We start from the raw sequence: 16,122 nt of genomic DNA on the forward strand, positions 1-16,122 counted from the left end.
AGTTGAGTATCACCCAGTTATCGAACCCCCTCGTGGGCTTTACCCTGTTTTCCGCATGTATTGAACCTGCAGAGGAAGGAAGATTCAAGTCAAAAGAAATGAAGGAAGCAGAAGAGATAGGCTAACTTTACTTAGGCTCTGTTTGGTAACTGGCCAAATGGTAAAAATTTATATTACTTTGTTTTCGAGAATAGTTTTAGAATATGATCGTGTTTGGTAAAATTTTTGTTCCTGAAAGTAGATTTGGAACAAAATCAAGAATAAAAAAAAATTGATTCTTATTCTTGAGAATAATTCTAGAATTAAGCTCATATTTTCTCCTTCTATTTTCTTCTTTCTTGTTTTTCTTCCATTTTCTTCTTCTTCATCTATTACCATCACTGCGCTTGTCGTCTGCCGTCCGCCATCCGCGACCCACCGTCGTTGGTCATTGGCAACTAGTCTAACAAGCTCGTTGGAGGCAAGCCCAGCCATCGGTAAGGCTTGGCTTCGCCAAATCCTCGCCAACGACTGGGCTAGCTCGGCCTTGCCAGTGGCTAGGCGGGTCTCGCCTAGCTGCTGATGAGGCTTGGTTGATGAGGGCTAGCCTTGCTGAGGGCTGGCCACGCTCATGTGAGGTTGTTAACCTTCGTCTGGCCAGTGATTCACCATTTGAAGAAGAAGAATAGGAGAAAGAAAGGAAGAAAAAGAAGAAGAAAAAATAATAAAATTATTTAATAAAAGAAAAGAAAATGATTTGGAGTAGAAATTTTGAGTATAATATTAAATGTAATTTTATTTCGAGAATTGAAATTTTGGACAATTATTAAAAACGACTTAAAATGTTTATAAATTATTTTAAGAAATAGAATTTAAAATAATAATTTCTGATGAGAAATTATTTGTGAGAAGTGAAGGGTTAGCACACGCGCCCGCAGAAAAGGACAAACGGCACCTGCCCAATCCAGAAGTCTTTCCTTTTTGACTCTCTCTCCTCCTCCCTCCACCGAAGCAGAGCAACAGCAGCAGCGGCAGAGAGCCGGGAAACAGAGCAGCGAAGATGACGCTCAAGGTCTACGCAGATCGCATGTCGCAGCCGTCTCGTGCCGTCATCATCTTCTGCAAGTACGAATTTCCCGGTTTCCTTTCGTCAAATCCGTCTTATACTCGCCACCGTCAATACCCTTCTCCTTCATCTTCTTCCGCTTCTTTAAATTTCCGATTTTTAATTTGGTCTTTTGAGCTCGCGTGATTCAGGGTCAATGGAATCGACTTCGAGGAGGTGAAGATAGACCTCGCTAAGCGCCAGCATCGGTCCCCCGAATTCAAGGGTGCGCCTCCGAGTACCGTGATTTGGTAGTCTTGTTGGGTTCGAGCGCTTTTTTGTTGATTCGCAAGAAATGGGCGCTGCAAAGATGCGATCTTTTTGATAATCATCGGATGGCGATCAGACGCGGCGGTATGCCGGTCCATGTTTGGACATTTAGAAGGGTTAATGGCTTCTGATGTCTCTACTCGTGCTAGTGATTGGAGTAGGTGGAAGGAAATCTTTGAGTGTTATCTTAAACTGGAAATGAAGCTTGGAAATTCATTGAATTCCAGTTGAATTTCTATGTGGAAGTGGTTCTTTCTTTGCTTTCTTTTGTTAGGAAAGCGCAGATTTTGTTCGACTCTCACTATAAGTTCGAGAGCCTCCACGCCTCCTAAAGATGGATGATAAATGCATTGCCCATTTTTGCGTTGTACAAGTCAGCTGATTGAGCAGATATAATCGCACCATAAAGGAAGAAATATGGGATGCAAGGAAAGATGAGATTCTTTTGTTGAATAGCTGGGTGAATATGACTGAGTAGTGATAATTAAATATGGGATGTTGACTGGGTAAAATCTCTTTCCCTCGACTAAAATTGTTAAGATGTTGAAACAAGTCATAGATGTGATGAAAGGTTCAAGGTTGTGCTCTGTTCTTCCTGATGGGTTTACAAGTTGCTCGTATCGTAGCGGGATAACCCCTAAATTCTGCCTAGGATCAGACATCTGCCCTTGTACTTTCCAGGTTATCATGAGTTATTAGATGACACTCTACTTGGATATCATCACATGTCTGTTTAATGGTAGATAGCTTTTCTGTAGACAGCTTTTCTTTCTTGGCTACAATTAACATAGTTGTTACTGCTGAGAAAAGCTTATGTATGCACTTCTTTGTGGTTCATATTTTCAGACGTAAACCCAATGGGACAAGTTCCAGCTATTGTTGATGGGAGATTTAAACTTTTTGAGAGGTACTGGAGTTATTTATTTTTCTGTTTGCTTTGTCAAGGTTGAAGTGAAAGAGTAAGACAATGAACCTTTTTTCTGATTTTCATAAGATTGCCTAAAATGAGGGGGCAAAAAAAATACAGCATCTTAAGTAGTCCATTAGAAAATTAACACGCCTCCTAAATAGCTTCTTGGTTAGATGCGCTGAAGGCCCTAGGTTCATCATAAGTTTTTCTTTTTTGACTTCAGCATTTCTTATTCTAACTTGACATTAAGTGGCACTAATTCCCTCCAAGACTCTACTAGACCATATTTATCCTGGATCGTAGGTGGTATATATGTTTGTGTGTTTCACAGGCATCACTAGTTGCAGTCAAGTGTGCATCTTTAATTCTAATTCCTCCTAAAGTTTTCTTTGGTGTGAACTGCTCCATATTGCTATTTAAGTACGACTATATGGTTTTGTGGGGAAGGTGATATGTACATCATGGTACATGCACACACCTTCAGAATTTCCTGTAATTTTGTCAATGTGTCAGAATATTTTGAAGGAAAATGAAAGGTCATCTTTGATGCATGGGTGAACTTATCAGCTGTGTTTTGAGTTATTTATACGTTTGTGGTAAATGCTCTTGAACAGATTTCTGACCGGTTTTCATCTTCTTCTGCATTAGAATGTATTTATTTGCCATTATATTTATCCGCAGATATTCCAGAGATTTATAATCTTTTGTTTCACTTTCATGTTTGCAGTCATGCTATTCTCATCTATCTTAGTTGTTCATTTCCTGGGGTTGCAGATCACTGGTAAGCACAGTAATCCTTTTTAATCTACTCAAAGCATTTCAAACTGTAGGAAGTGCATGTTCGGAATTGGACTCAAATTAATGTTTAATCACTCGGTTCCTGCTGAGCAATCTTAAGCAATTTAAGTTTTTTCTGTGCTATTGCTCCTTCCTTCCGTTGTACCAGGAAATTCTGGAATTAATGATTCAGGTTTCATGGTGAAAATGTAGAGCTTGTATTTTATATGTGGCGACAGAAGGATACATTCAGTTCAATATGGAAATTCACTTTGCAATTATATTACTTCCTTTGCCATATGATCATGTGTTCTTTCACTCGATGGATGATTATCATGTTCAAATACTTTTCACAATTTATTTATGTTAATCTCTGCATTCTGCTGTTTCATAACTTGGAATCTTTGACAGGTACCCTGCTGATCTTTCCCGGAGAGCTAAGATACACTCAGCATTGGATTGGCACCATTCCAATTTACGACGGGGAGCAGGTTAAAAATGCTTTACCTTTTTAGATAATGTGGCACAGGATTGGCCCTTTAAACTTCAATCTGAATAACACAAATTGATGCTTTCTAGGTCAGTTTTTCAGTCTTTTTTTTTTTTTTTGTTTTGGGGTCTGTAGTTTTTCAGTCCATTTGAAGCGAAAGAAATGTACACTGATGCCATCTTATCATATTTTGTCAGTTTAGTTCATCCAACAATTTTGATGGGTATCAGATTAATTTTTCAAAAGACAGGCAGCATCCCTGGAATTTTGCCAGAATTTGAAGGGTGTCAGAGTATTCACCTAAGAAAAGTACAGTCAGTTTAGTTCATCCAACAATTTTGATGGGTATCAGATTAATTTTTCAAAAGACAGGCAGCATCCCTGGAATTTTGCCAGAATTTGAAGGGTGTCAGAGTATTCACCTAAGAAAAGTACATTTTTCGTCAGTTTAGTTCATCCAACAATTTTGATGGGTATCAGATTAATTTTTCAAAAGACAGGCAGCATCCCTGGAATTTTGCCAGAATTTGAAGGGTGTCAGAGTATTCACCTAAGAAAAGTACCTTTTCTAGTGAAATAGGAGCTGAGCTAGTGTTAGATTGCCTTGATTTAGAATGTGATGATGCCTCTGAATTTTGTGATCTTGCAGAGCCATACGAAGGTAGAACATTTGACATGTAATATTTTTAACTTTGTTTTGCTTGTGTTGCGGCTCTTTGCCTATTGTGCAAACTTCGAAAAACATTTCCTATAGTTTACGAGTATTGTTGCTTCAGACACCATAATCAAACATTACATAACTTTTCTTTGTTTCAGCTGCCTATGTACTGAATACTACTCTGGCTCCCGCGCTTGGATTACCATTGAACCCAGCAGCTGCTGCTGAGGGTGAGAAACTTCTGTCCTCATCTTTGTTGAAGATAGAGTCTATCTGGCTCAAAGGCAATGGTCCATTTCTGCTAGGTGGCTTTCAGCCATCCATTGCTGATCTCAGCTTAGTATGTGAAATAACGCAACTAGAGGTGAGTTCAGCCCCGAACTTTTTTGTAATAATTACAGAAAAAAATCTGAAGGGAGACAGAACCCTGTGACAGAGTAGAAATTAAGGCATTATAAGGTCAATATTGAGTTAGAAGATGTAGGCCAAGAAAGCTAATCTAGCTATGGCTATTCTGCCTTCCTATGGTTATCAGTGACTAATTTATTGCATCACATTTTGGACAAGAGGGCGGCTGCTTGCCTTCAGTGCATGTCATTCTTTCTTCCTTATTTATCTCCTAACTTATGTATCAGCTGCTTGCCTTCAGTACATTTCGTTTCTGGTAATAATTATGTAATCACTTCGGATTGAATATGGAACGTGCATACAATTATATGTAAACTAAGATTAAAAATAGTAACCGGAACTTAGCAAAACTAGTTTTGTACTATGCTGTGCAGAAGATAGTTTGTCCTCGAGAAAAAAATTTCAAGCAGTACCATATTGGTTGCGTGAGGCTTTGGTAGGCGCAGTCGCCCAGAGGACGCTGGTTTGCTAAGGAAGCTAATAATGCTGTTTTTAACTTCAGGTACTTGGTGACCAGGACCGTGATCGCATTCTAGCTCCCTACAAGAAAGTTCAAAAGTGGGTGGAGAGCACAAGAAAGGCTACGCAGCCACAGTTTGATGAAGTACATCAAGTCATAATGAAATTAAAGACAAGACTTCAAATGCAGCGATCAGCAGGAGGAAACACCGGGGCTGATTCGAGAGGGAAATTGTCTTCGAAAATGTGAGAACTTGTAAGGATGTCCTTCTGAAATTAGGGTGACGATGCTTGGTTCTCCTCCAAAGGTCTCTACCCCAGGATTAGGGATGTTTGCTTTTAATAAATGTATGCAACGCTACGCTTCAATTGAATGAACCTGCAGAGTTGAAGCTCAGCTTACTGGCTACTGGCTGATTTCCATCCTGTAAACTATTTATGTTTTACATTAGGATAATTCCAGTATTAAAGTTTGTTGTGAAAGTGCACATTAATTTTCAAATAGTGGAATCAAATCCTATGTACAGATGGACTGAGTAAAAAAGGGGAAGTCTGCTACGTTGGAGAGCCAAAACTCTTGCTTCTGAAGCTAGAAGCTAATTAGAGTAAGGGCCGCTGAAAGAGAGAAGGGAGTGCATTTCTGGAATCTCAATGTTGCCGCATCAAAAGACGAGAACCCAATGGCAATGGCTGACCGGTCGGTGGGGAGAGCCGCCCGGCAAAGAGTACTCATTCATAGATTGTCGCTTGGGTGGGATATAAATCTATTTCATTTTCGAGGAGGACTAGGCAAATTAAATTAACGAAGTCTTCTCGTAACCAAAAAAAGTTAAGGTAAACTTTTTAATTATATTCTTAAAACACAGTAATAATGTGGTGCTTGATGGGTGTCGCGTCACAAAAAAAAGTTTGACATAAAAATCCAACAAAGCTCACGTGAGGAGGCTGGGCCACCCGGCCACCACTGCTTCTGCAACGCTGCCGCCACTACCACTAATCGGCCAAGGTCTGGCCTTGTGGCAATCACGGTGGCTTCGAAGCTTCTACAAGCTCAACCATGGCCGTGGCTTCAGCTTCCAGGCGGCCATGACCGCTTGAGCTTTGTCAAGCTCAGCCATGGTTGCTCCAGTTTCCAAGCTTCTGGCCGCGAGCTTCATGGAGCTTGCACCGCTTGAGTTAGCCACCCTAGCTCCAGTTTCCAGGCTACTTCAAGCTCACCGCCATGACTGCTCAATTTTTGTTAAGCTTAGCCATGGTCACTTGAGCTTCCAAATGTGTTTCGTGGAAATTAACCATGAAAGAGGACATAGTAATGGGTGGATTGGAGTTGGGAGATCCAATAGCTGGAGCAGTCCCAGAGTCGGGCGATGATGGTGGTGGACGGATTTAAGCGGCGAGGGACTAAGGAAGAAGAATATGCTAGAGTTGCAGATGCCACATCAACATCGCTCTTTAAAAAATAATAGAAAATGTCATATTTGCATTTGCCATCACTTAAGTTGGATGGACTTAAAGAAAGGTACTCGATTGCACCAATTTGTTAAATTTTAGTACTTGATTGCATCATTTAGAAGTTGAGTCGGAGATGCCGTCCCATCATCCTACTCATGCTGATACTAAGAACGTATCTTTGAATGGATTTTCTTGGAAGAATATTTCCTTTCTACTGAGGGACTAATATGTAAATAATATATACTTTGCTTGCATACTTCTAGTGATCTGTCAGGTAGCTCTTCATCACTCACTTATGCGCGTTCACTTGATGGGAATGGTCCTCGCGGTAAGTCATTCTGTCGCTATCCCATGCATTGGCAAAGAGTCCAGTTCTTTTGGCCTCTTGTAGTTCTTCAACAGGAGGGAAGAACAAACAACACTGACAGAGGAGGCTGCCATTGCCACTCCAGCAATCCAAGGTGGTAGCCGGAATCCTGTAAATGGGAAGAGGATCCCCGCTGCTATTGGCATTCCTATGACGTTGTAACCGAAGGCCCAGATGTAGTTCAAACGGATCCGGAAAAATGTTTTCCTGGAGAGATCGATGGCAGTTATCACATCTTCCAGATTACTCTTCATGAGGACAATGTCGGCAGCCTCGATTGCGATGTCCGTGCCAGCACCGATTGCCATTCCTACATCAGCTACTGCGAGCGCTGGCGAGTCGTTGATCCCATCTCCTACCATTGCAACTGTATAACCTAAAGCCTGTCATTGTCACAGGTGAAATTGTATTAATAGTGTAACTAGCAACAGCTTCCTATCAGTTGCAGATAGCGAGTAGAGACTTGGAGCTTCATGTTGACTCTAAGTGGATCGAGACAATGGACATGGCTGATTGTTTATAGTTGAATGGATGGAGATGGATTAAGTACCTGTAAGTCCTTGACTTTCTCGGCTTTCTGCTCCGGATTGGCTTCTGCAATAATTGTTCCAATGCCGACCTCCTTGGCAATGGATTCAGCAGTGCCCAAGTTGTCACCTGTCACCATGATACTCATCACTTTCATGGACTTGAGAATGGAGATAACTTCACGTACACCCGGTTTTAATGGATCCGATATGGCCAACACTCCCGTCACCTCTCGGTCAAAGGACACTAGAATCCCAGTCTGAGCCATTTTTTCTGCTTGTGCTAGTATGTTCTCGGCATCCTCAGGAATATTCATGTTGTGTTGCAGCATCAAGCTCTTGTTTCCTATTAATATTTCTCTGTCCCTAACCATGGCCTTGACTCCATGGCCGGGGACAGAGACAAAGTCTCTTGCTTCTGGCCAGATTGATTTGTCCCCTTCTTCCCAAAATGTTTTGGCATGTTCGACAATAGCCTTGGCCAATGGGTGTTCGCTGTTGACCTGACATTCATTCATTATACTGACGATAATCAGTTCCAAAGAAATCAGATAATAAAAAAAAAAACTTTTTGTGGGCAATATGTGAAGAACAAAGATTTCATTGATCTAATTAAACTGATGTTAGTCTGGAGGTGGAAAGGCCACCTCAGTTGCAGCGATGAGCTCGTAAAATTGTTGTGGCTCCATGGTCTTCAAGAGTTTTGCGTTGACCACCATTGGTTTCCCCATCGTGAGTGTTCCTGTCTTGTCAAACACGACACAGTTCACCTAGGATAAAGCAGAACACAAGATTAAGATGGAGGAAGAATTCATGCCAAAGTTTGTTAGTATGGAAGGACGGAGGATACAGAACAGTCCATCTCTGCCACCTCTTCATTGGCCTACTTGAATGGAAAATACACACATTTTCATCACAGCTTTGACCAGAAACGAGCTTACAAAGAGAAACAAGAAAAACAGGGGAAACTCTCTAATATAAGGCTAAATTGAGTTAAATCTGCTACAGAGTTTAAGCTGTTTAGACCGTGTATTTGTCCTGTCACCCATGGCTGCATAAATATCTTGTATGCTAACCTTATGTGTATTTTCCAATGCTTGGCCTCCTTTGATCAGGACACCATGAGATGCACCGAGTCCAGTGCCGACCATCACTGCAGTTGGTGTTGCAAGGCCGAGGGCACATGGGCAGGCTATGACCATCACGGCTATTCCGAACTGTAGAGCAAGTTCGAAGCTGCTCATGGAAGCTGGAAGCCAAGATTGTGGATAGCCATGATACCTCCCCACAAAAAGCCAGGCAGTCCACGTAGATACTGAAGAGATAACGACCTGCATGAAAGACCATTTGCTCAGCGAGATTCTTTCCTTTCAATGGTTGCTGTAGGTGAAGGTGCTGTTATTTGGGTTCAAGTTGTTTTCATGGTTTGAGGTTGTTGGATCCGTGCAAGGCTCAATTCATATATATAGTTCATAAGAGCGCAAAAGACAGAGAGCACTTGCTTACCAAAGGCACAAAGTACTTGGAAATGTGATCGGCAAAATTCTGGATAGGAGCCTTGCCCATTTGGGCTGACTCGACCAGTCGAACAATCTGTGAAAGGGTAGTGGCTGATCCAACTTTTGTTACCATAATATGCAGGACTCCGTTCTGATTCACCGTGCCTCCGATCACCACATCGTCCTTGGTCTTCATCACAGGTTTGGGTTCTCCTGTTATCATGCTTTCATTGACATGGCTTTGCCCCCAGATGACCACGCCATCCGAGGCTACTTTTGCGCCTGGCATGATCTTTATCACATCGTTCTTCTCGATCAGCCGGGTATCAATTTCATGCTCATCAGTTACGTTGTCCTCCTCATCCATTGTTAAGAGAACTCCTGTTTCAGGTGCCAAGTCCATAAGCTTGGCAATGGCTTCAGAAGTCTTTCCCTTGGCCAAAACCTCTAAATACTTCCCTAAGAGAATGACTGTGATAAGCATACAGCTTGTCTCAAAGAATTCCATGCTCTTGAAACTTTGAGAAGTTGCTGATCTCAACAATGAGTAGACAGAGTATAAGTATGCGGCATTCGTCCCTAAAGCGATCAGAACATCCATGTTAGCAGAACCGAGGCGCAAAGCTTTAAAAGCCCCAGTATAAAATCGCCATCCAATGATGAATTGTACTGGAGTGGACAGGACCCATCTCAAAGTTTCTCCAAAAGTCAGCATATTAACAACTTTAACATCTAATACACCGTTAATCCAAGGAATATACATGAAAACCATAGATGTCAAAAAGACAGGAACAGTGAACACTAAACTCCAGAGAAAGGATCTGAGGTATTGCTCGGTTTCTTTTTGCTTACGAGCTTCTCCTTCTCGTTCTCCTACAGAAGATATACTCGCCTTGAGATGGCCAGACCCCGTCAACTCAATCACTTTCATGAAGCTCCTGGGTCCTGTCAAATCTGCTTTATAGCATATGGAGATTTTACTCATTCCGTGATCTGTATCCACAGATTGAACCCCCGGAAGTGCCTGGAGAGAACTTTGGATTAATTTCATTGTATAAGAAGGGTTATCTGTTTGGATGCCCTCAACTTTGAGCTGTATTTTGCTAATATCTTTCCCTGAACTCACAAGAGAGGCCTCAAATCCAGCATCCTCAATGGCTTTGAGCAAGTTGTTGTAGCTTAAGATGCTTGAGTCGTAGTATACTTCCGCTTCTTCCGTTACTAAAGCCACATGAGCCTTATGCACACCCCTGACCGCTTGTAAAGCTGATTCAACTGTGGAGGAACAAGAGGTGCAAGTCATCCCATTGATGTGGATCCGGCATACCTGGACTGATCTCTCACTCATCTCCTGTTAAAATGTTTCAGAAATGTTAGTTCAGATGGAAAGACTGGAGAAGCAGAAAAAGCCAGAACAGTATGGGCTCTTCTCCAATTGTCATGTACTCATGAAAACGTTGCGGTATTCTACTAAAAGATTTGAGAACTTCTTGGAGTAGAACTCCAGAAGAAGCAGGATTGAACTAGTTAACACATTTTTCAAAAACATCCAGTAAAACATTTGCAGCTTTTGTCGTTCGTTACGAATGATTTCCTATATTAATGATCTGGAAATGCAAGATTGGTTGATGAAGATTTCACTCCAAGTGGAAATTTTGTATTCACTAAACAATATGCTTTAGATGGTGCATCTGAATCACTGCGACAGTTTAAAATATCAGCTGCGAAGTTAGTGCAATGCATCTCGTGGAACAGGAAAAAACATCAGCGCAACCGCCCCAACAGCTACACCGCGGCATGGACTCAGGCCAACTTACTTCGACATCCACAACGGCTTCCCCCACTCCTGGAAGTTGCTCAACTGCTTTCGCCACTGATCCAGCACTTGCAGAGCTCCTCATTCTGGTTGCTGAAAACATTGCGCTCGCCTCTAGTCCTTCCGTTGGAATGCTATTGTCTCTTATGAGTCCATTCCACTTAAATTCAAATACTATCTTTGTCTGCCTCTAGTTGTGTACCAACCAGAACTCTTTTATATACAAAATATTGCTCTTCACCCTCATCAATCGTGTCCACTTCAGCCCATGAAAAGAGCACTCAGACTGTAGCACTAAAAGAGAGATAAAAAGGGAAGACCACGAAAACATGAAATGATTTTGCTCAATCTCGGTTTTTGGCCTGGACCCAAGAAAAGGGCATCTGCTTTTGTGCATGGCCTCTGCTTTTTCTCATTTGCAAAGCGAAGAACTTTGTTCATGATAAAGGGCAAGCATTATTGCAGTTTTATATCTTGAGCAATGAACAGACGGCTTACAAGTGGCATAACTTTTAAGTTGTTAGTGCTTGTTGATGATGGTTGACAATGTTCACCACTAAGAATCCCACCGTGATCGATTTGCTCTCGTTTGGCTCATTAAAAAAAGGAAGTCTTGTTGCTAGGACAATGTCTTTCTGTCCCTACATCAAGCAAAAGTCCATGATCAACTGCTCTCAGAAAACAAGTAACGTAATTCTCACTAAATCCTGAAAAAATGGTTTCAACAAGCAACTTGGGTGTCCCCGGATTGACAGTTGACAATTTATTTATGCTGTATTATCCTGATTTCTAGGACCTGATTATTAGGAACATTCAATCATGATTTTTAGGTCCTGATTTTTAGGAAATAGCTGTAAATAATTAGTTAGAAAATGATTTATTAGTATCCCTTAATTTTGCGGGATTATAACTATACTTTTTAGATATGTTTTTTCCTAGTTGGTATTTAAAGTAGTCCTATAAATAGCTTTGTAATCGTAGTACAAAAATATGTAAATGTTGACACTCAAAGTTGACTATACTATCATGTGCCAATCATGAGGATGGGAGGTATAATAAAAGTCAAGTGAAATTACATGAATATTATAAGAGGACTATTAGTATATGATCAATTATCGATGAGCTTAAGGATAAAGACTCAATAATCGATAGCAAAGCAAGGAGCTACCATGTGTTCAACTGTTGAAATATAATGACAAATATTTGGGTCTGCTTAAGTGATGCTGGTGATAAGTTTTGGACGAAAACATTTGAAATATTCAGGAAAGCGCCAAAGGTATGCATGGTTAAGGAGCGGTTGACATCCAAAGACCCAACCATGAAATCGTTGTTGATAAATCAAGGAGCATTAGAGCATGATCAAAGCGGTTGCAGAGGAAATGGACAAGTCAATTGCAAAGAAAAAAGGAACGTGCATAAGGTTTGAAGTGATTACTAGAAGATAAATAATTGTACAATGGTTACCAAGCTTTTCTATAAATACCACAAGTCATCCAATAAGAAAGTCTTCGACAAATCAATCAACATGTTATATCTTTTTCTTTACATTTCCTATACTACAATTTAGTTTTCATAACTGTAACTTCTATATCTTTGTTGTTGATTAGATTCTGGTGTGTATCTATACTCTAGTGTTGTGTTGTTGATTAAATTCTAGCGTTGTATCCTCTATCCTAGTCCAACATTGTCAATTAAATTGTGGGGTTGTATCATTTATCCCAGTGTATTGTTTTTGATTAGATTCTGACATTATATCAAGTTATCATCAAACTGTGATGTTGATTAGATTCCTGTGATGCATAATTTGAACTTGTTCTCAGGTTTAGTAAGTTCATTATTAGGGTTGTACAATTTGCCGTTCGAAATTGGAAATTCAACATTCGCATTTCATTTGATATCTTTTGTTCGGAATTAGCAACTTTTATCTTTTCTAAATATAAACCAAAGAATACTCTCGGTGAAAAATGTTTCGTCGTGGGAACAAAACTGACGAAACAATAGAATTATCACAATTCTTTTCTCAAAATTCTTCAATTTAATTATAGACTGTTAACTTGATTTTGCAGGTAAAACTCACATGAACATACGCCAGTTTCCTAATACAGTCGGCGGAGTACAGAATAGAACTCCTTTTAAAAAATCCTGACGTGTCTAGAGCAATCTATAGTTGAATCTAAGCAAACAATATCTAGAAAAATCTCAGTGAAAGCGAAAAATGGTTAGAAGACGTCAGGGAAGATTATGCACGGCCATCTCCATACGTGGTTTTCTGTCCGCTTGTTAAGAAATGACAGAATTGCATGATCACGCAATATGTATATAATCCATGTATAGACTTGTGTACGCTGGTCGATGTAAATATGTCGTAAAACCGATACCCCTGCAACGTCAATAGGTATCTTGTCGTTAAGGTTCTCGTACTCAAGTTTACGAATCCGTTTGATTGCAGACTTGATAAGCGAAGCCGATCGTAGAGCACGAAACCTGCGGCATCTATGTCCGTTTAAGTTGCGTTCAAGGCACCCAACCCTTAGTATATGCGGCATCTGTGTCCATTTGAGTTGCGTTCAAGGTATTCAAGGATAGTATACGTGGCTTGGTCCACAAACCAGAATGTATATTAATATATTCTAGTTCTCAGAAACTTCCCTTACAAGAACCCCAGAATGGGGGACTTTCCTGCCTAACCTTGATTCCTAGAATATTTGAGAACATATTCTTGTTCTTAGAATATCATCTCCGAAGAAACCTGGGTTATGGGAATGTATATGAATATATTCTTGTTCTTAGAACATTATCTTTCAAGAACCTTGAGATTGAGGAATTTCTGCCTAAACTTGATTTCTGGATTGATATTGTGAATTGACAAGTATTCTTACAGAATTTATTAATATAATAGTTATTAGGCTATCGTGAGAATAATAACATGTTATGAGCCACAAATTCTTTAAAAAAAAAAGACTTCATAATAATTTATAATTATTTCTTATTTATTTTTTGTGACCCAAAATGTCATTATTTTCATGATAGGTTAAGGACAGTTATATAAGCATTTCTTTGTTCTTACCAAAGACCCACATGAGCAATGGCTGTCACTAATTTAATCCACTGGACTCCGGTTCAGGCAAGAAATTCACCAAAATGGAGGCTGAGATAGCTGGGCTTTAGCCCGTGGACTACAAGCCTAGGGGACAAAACAAAGGAACTTAACATCCCCAAAAAGGGCAAAGAAAACAAATACCAAGTAGACCATTTAGACGGAAAGTCCCATGGATGATGCATATATCCGAACATCTCATTTCCCCAGTAGAGCAAACGAGACGAAGGAGACGACTTTGCAGATTAACATAACATGGCCAAGGAAACACCCTACTACAAAACACTCAGACCAGCACCGGTCTACGGAGACATTTGTTCATGCTAGCACCATCTGCATATGTGTAACTGTGCGAGGCAAAAGTGGCCGTCCTAATCTTCTGCCATGTAGCCGACACACACGTAGCATGTCCATGAAAATGAGCAGAATCTGGCGTTGAACCCACCCATGAAATATTCGAAGGAGGCCATGCGAGTGAAGCCCAGAGAGCAATACAAACGGCGCTATGCAGGGAAGGAAGCGAAAGGAGGAGCCTCAGAACAACAACGATGCCAGGGAAACCACCGAGAGCGAGGCAGCGAGGACCATGAGGCTTCGTATTAAGGCTTGAGCACAAGAGCGTGGAACAGGCGTGATGGCTGATACAGATGGTTTATCAAGAAGTGCCAAGAAGCAATACGATAGAAGGCTAGAGATGGCAATGGAGGTGGTGATGGGATGAGTGTCAAAAGGAGACTCTGGCTTCTCTTGGTGCTTCACTTCAATGAGATTCACTAGGACTTGAATAATGAAGGTGAGTGCGCCATGGTGGTTGGAACTAATGAACAACGCAATCTAAGTATCGATGCTCCATTGAGGAAGGGCTAATGGCATTTTAGTATGTGTTGGGAAGAAAGCCCAAATAATTGATTCCTGGGTTAAGATTTGACAGAAAGAGAGAGAAGAGGAGATAATAATTAATTAAGGAGAGAGCCGGGGAGGGCTTTTTATATTAACGCCCATTGCCTTTGAGACAATCATTGAGAGAGAGTATGATGATTTGAACACTAGACTTGTGTTTCCATACCATATTAAACAAATTATTTTGGAAAAAGACATTAAGAATTTGAAATTATACTCCATATGACACATTTATTACTATGCCCAATGTGACATATTTACCTTAAATATCTTTTTGTAATACAAAGAACTTTAAATTTGTACCTATATAATATATTTGTCTCATGTCAATGTTCCGTCAATGAGCACAATTAAAACTCTACTTACTTGGACGATAGAAGGGAAATGGTATTGCTATGGTGCTCATATGACTTAAATAAACCAATAAAAAAAAACAATGTCATTTTAGCTAGAAAATTATTTGATAAAATCTTGACATGGTGTAAAAATGCCATGTGGATATAATTTTGGAATTTTTAATGTTATAATAAAAAGTTTAGGGTAAATTTATTATAGTTAATATAATTTAAATTTTCTGATATCTCAAGAAAAATTATGATAAAAATGTCATAGTAAACATAACTTTTCGGATTTCTTGATTGCTTTTTCTCTATTGTTTTTCCTAAAAACTTACATAATTGGAACACGATCAGCAATGCGTACGTACATAATATATCACTTAAAAAGAAGGGTACATTAAATTACATATGATTATGTGTCGGGGTTGGGATGGTGACGTCCACCCAGAACAAGAAGAAGCACGCCAATACAATCTACTCAGCTTGAGATTATATATGGTGGTGTCTTTATCGCTCTGGTCCCGAAAATGTATGGTCTTCCAGGAAGAAACGAAGAAGCTCCACTTTCTAATCCTAGAAGAGTGCGCATACAGGGAAAGACGATTTGTGGAAATTTCCCTTTGAAAGTCGAAAGCAAGCCTGACTTTTTGATTGATTAGCTTTAATTGCAAAGATGGGCTTGATACTCTTAGATGTTATCCCACATTGATAAAGATCGTTTAGAAAGCGCTCCCACAACTTTATGTGACTGATCTAGAATATACAAAGATTGTCATTTGTCGTCGAATACTTTTCTCATCAAGTGGGCATTTGATTTGGTCTTCTACTTTTTATAAAGAGCAATTCAAAGTTAGCCGTGGAGCATTTGGCCAATATTTAATCTTTTTTCTTTTGGGTTTGGTGATAGAGAGCTATGATGGGACCACGATCTAACTCACAATGAGTGCCACAACCTCATTTGGTGGTAGAGGCTTGCTAAACCAATTCTAAAGTTTAAAACACAACTATAATTTATTAGGACTCGAACACTTTGAGGATCGTATTAGATCAATCGAGCACCAATTAGTGAC

The 16,122-nt window shown here is 40.1% G+C and overlaps 2 protein-coding genes across 2 annotated transcripts; one reads left to right on the plus strand and one right to left on the minus strand.

Annotated features, from left to right (window-relative positions):
• Window positions 1-942: 942 nt before the first annotated feature.
• LOC104441761 (glutathione S-transferase T1) lies at window positions 943-5,560 on the plus strand. Its single transcript, XM_010054977.3, has 7 exons — window positions 943-1,104; window positions 1,237-1,310; window positions 2,201-2,261; window positions 2,992-3,045; window positions 3,453-3,532; window positions 4,348-4,553; window positions 5,100-5,560. Exons 1-7 carry the CDS (start codon window positions 1,040-1,042, stop codon window positions 5,304-5,306), a joined length of 747 nt encoding a protein of 248 aa, XP_010053279.1. The 5' UTR covers window positions 943-1,039; the 3' UTR covers window positions 5,307-5,560.
• A 928-nt stretch (window positions 5,561-6,488) lies between these two features.
• On the minus strand, window positions 6,489-11,132 carry LOC104441763 (probable copper-transporting ATPase HMA5). Its single transcript, XM_010054978.3, has 6 exons — window positions 10,719-11,132; window positions 8,909-10,252; window positions 8,479-8,733; window positions 8,050-8,172; window positions 7,426-7,905; window positions 6,489-7,258 (listed from the first exon to the last, which is right to left on the minus strand). The coding sequence occupies exons 1-6, from the start codon at window positions 10,818-10,820 to the stop codon at window positions 6,842-6,844; spliced, it is 2,721 nt and encodes a 906-aa protein (XP_010053280.2). The 5' UTR covers window positions 10,821-11,132; the 3' UTR covers window positions 6,489-6,841.
• Window positions 11,133-16,122: the final 4,990 nt, after the last annotated feature.

Source organism: Eucalyptus grandis, chromosome 4 (assembly GCF_016545825.1).
Source record: "Eucalyptus grandis isolate ANBG69807.140 chromosome 4, ASM1654582v1, whole genome shotgun sequence".
Taxonomy (NCBI): domain Eukaryota; kingdom Viridiplantae; phylum Streptophyta; class Magnoliopsida; order Myrtales; family Myrtaceae; genus Eucalyptus; species Eucalyptus grandis.

Bases quoted from the DNA above. Each gene is read 5' to 3' on its own strand.
- LOC104441761 (XM_010054977.3), top strand. From the start codon at position 1,040: ATGACGCTCAAGGTCTACGCAGATCGCATGTCGCAGCCGTCTCGTGCC. The intron at 1,105-1,236 runs GTACGAATTTCC...CGCGTGATTCAG, and splicing joins GCCGTCATCATCTTCTGCAA to GGTCAATGGAATCGACTTCG. The intron at 3,046-3,452 runs GTAAGCACAGTA...AATCTTTGACAG, and splicing joins CCTGGGGTTGCAGATCACTG to GTACCCTGCTGATCTTTCCC.
- LOC104441763 (XM_010054978.3), bottom strand. From the start codon at position 10,820: ATGTTTTCAGCAACCAGAATGAGGAGCTCTGCAAGTGCTGGATCAGTG. The intron at 10,253-10,718 runs GTAAGTTGGCCT...ACATTTTAACAG, and splicing joins AAGCCGTTGTGGATGTCGAA to GAGATGAGTGAGAGATCAGT. The intron at 7,259-7,425 runs GTACTTAATCCA...TGACAATGACAG, and splicing joins AGAAAGTCAAGGACTTACAG to GCTTTAGGTTATACAGTTGC.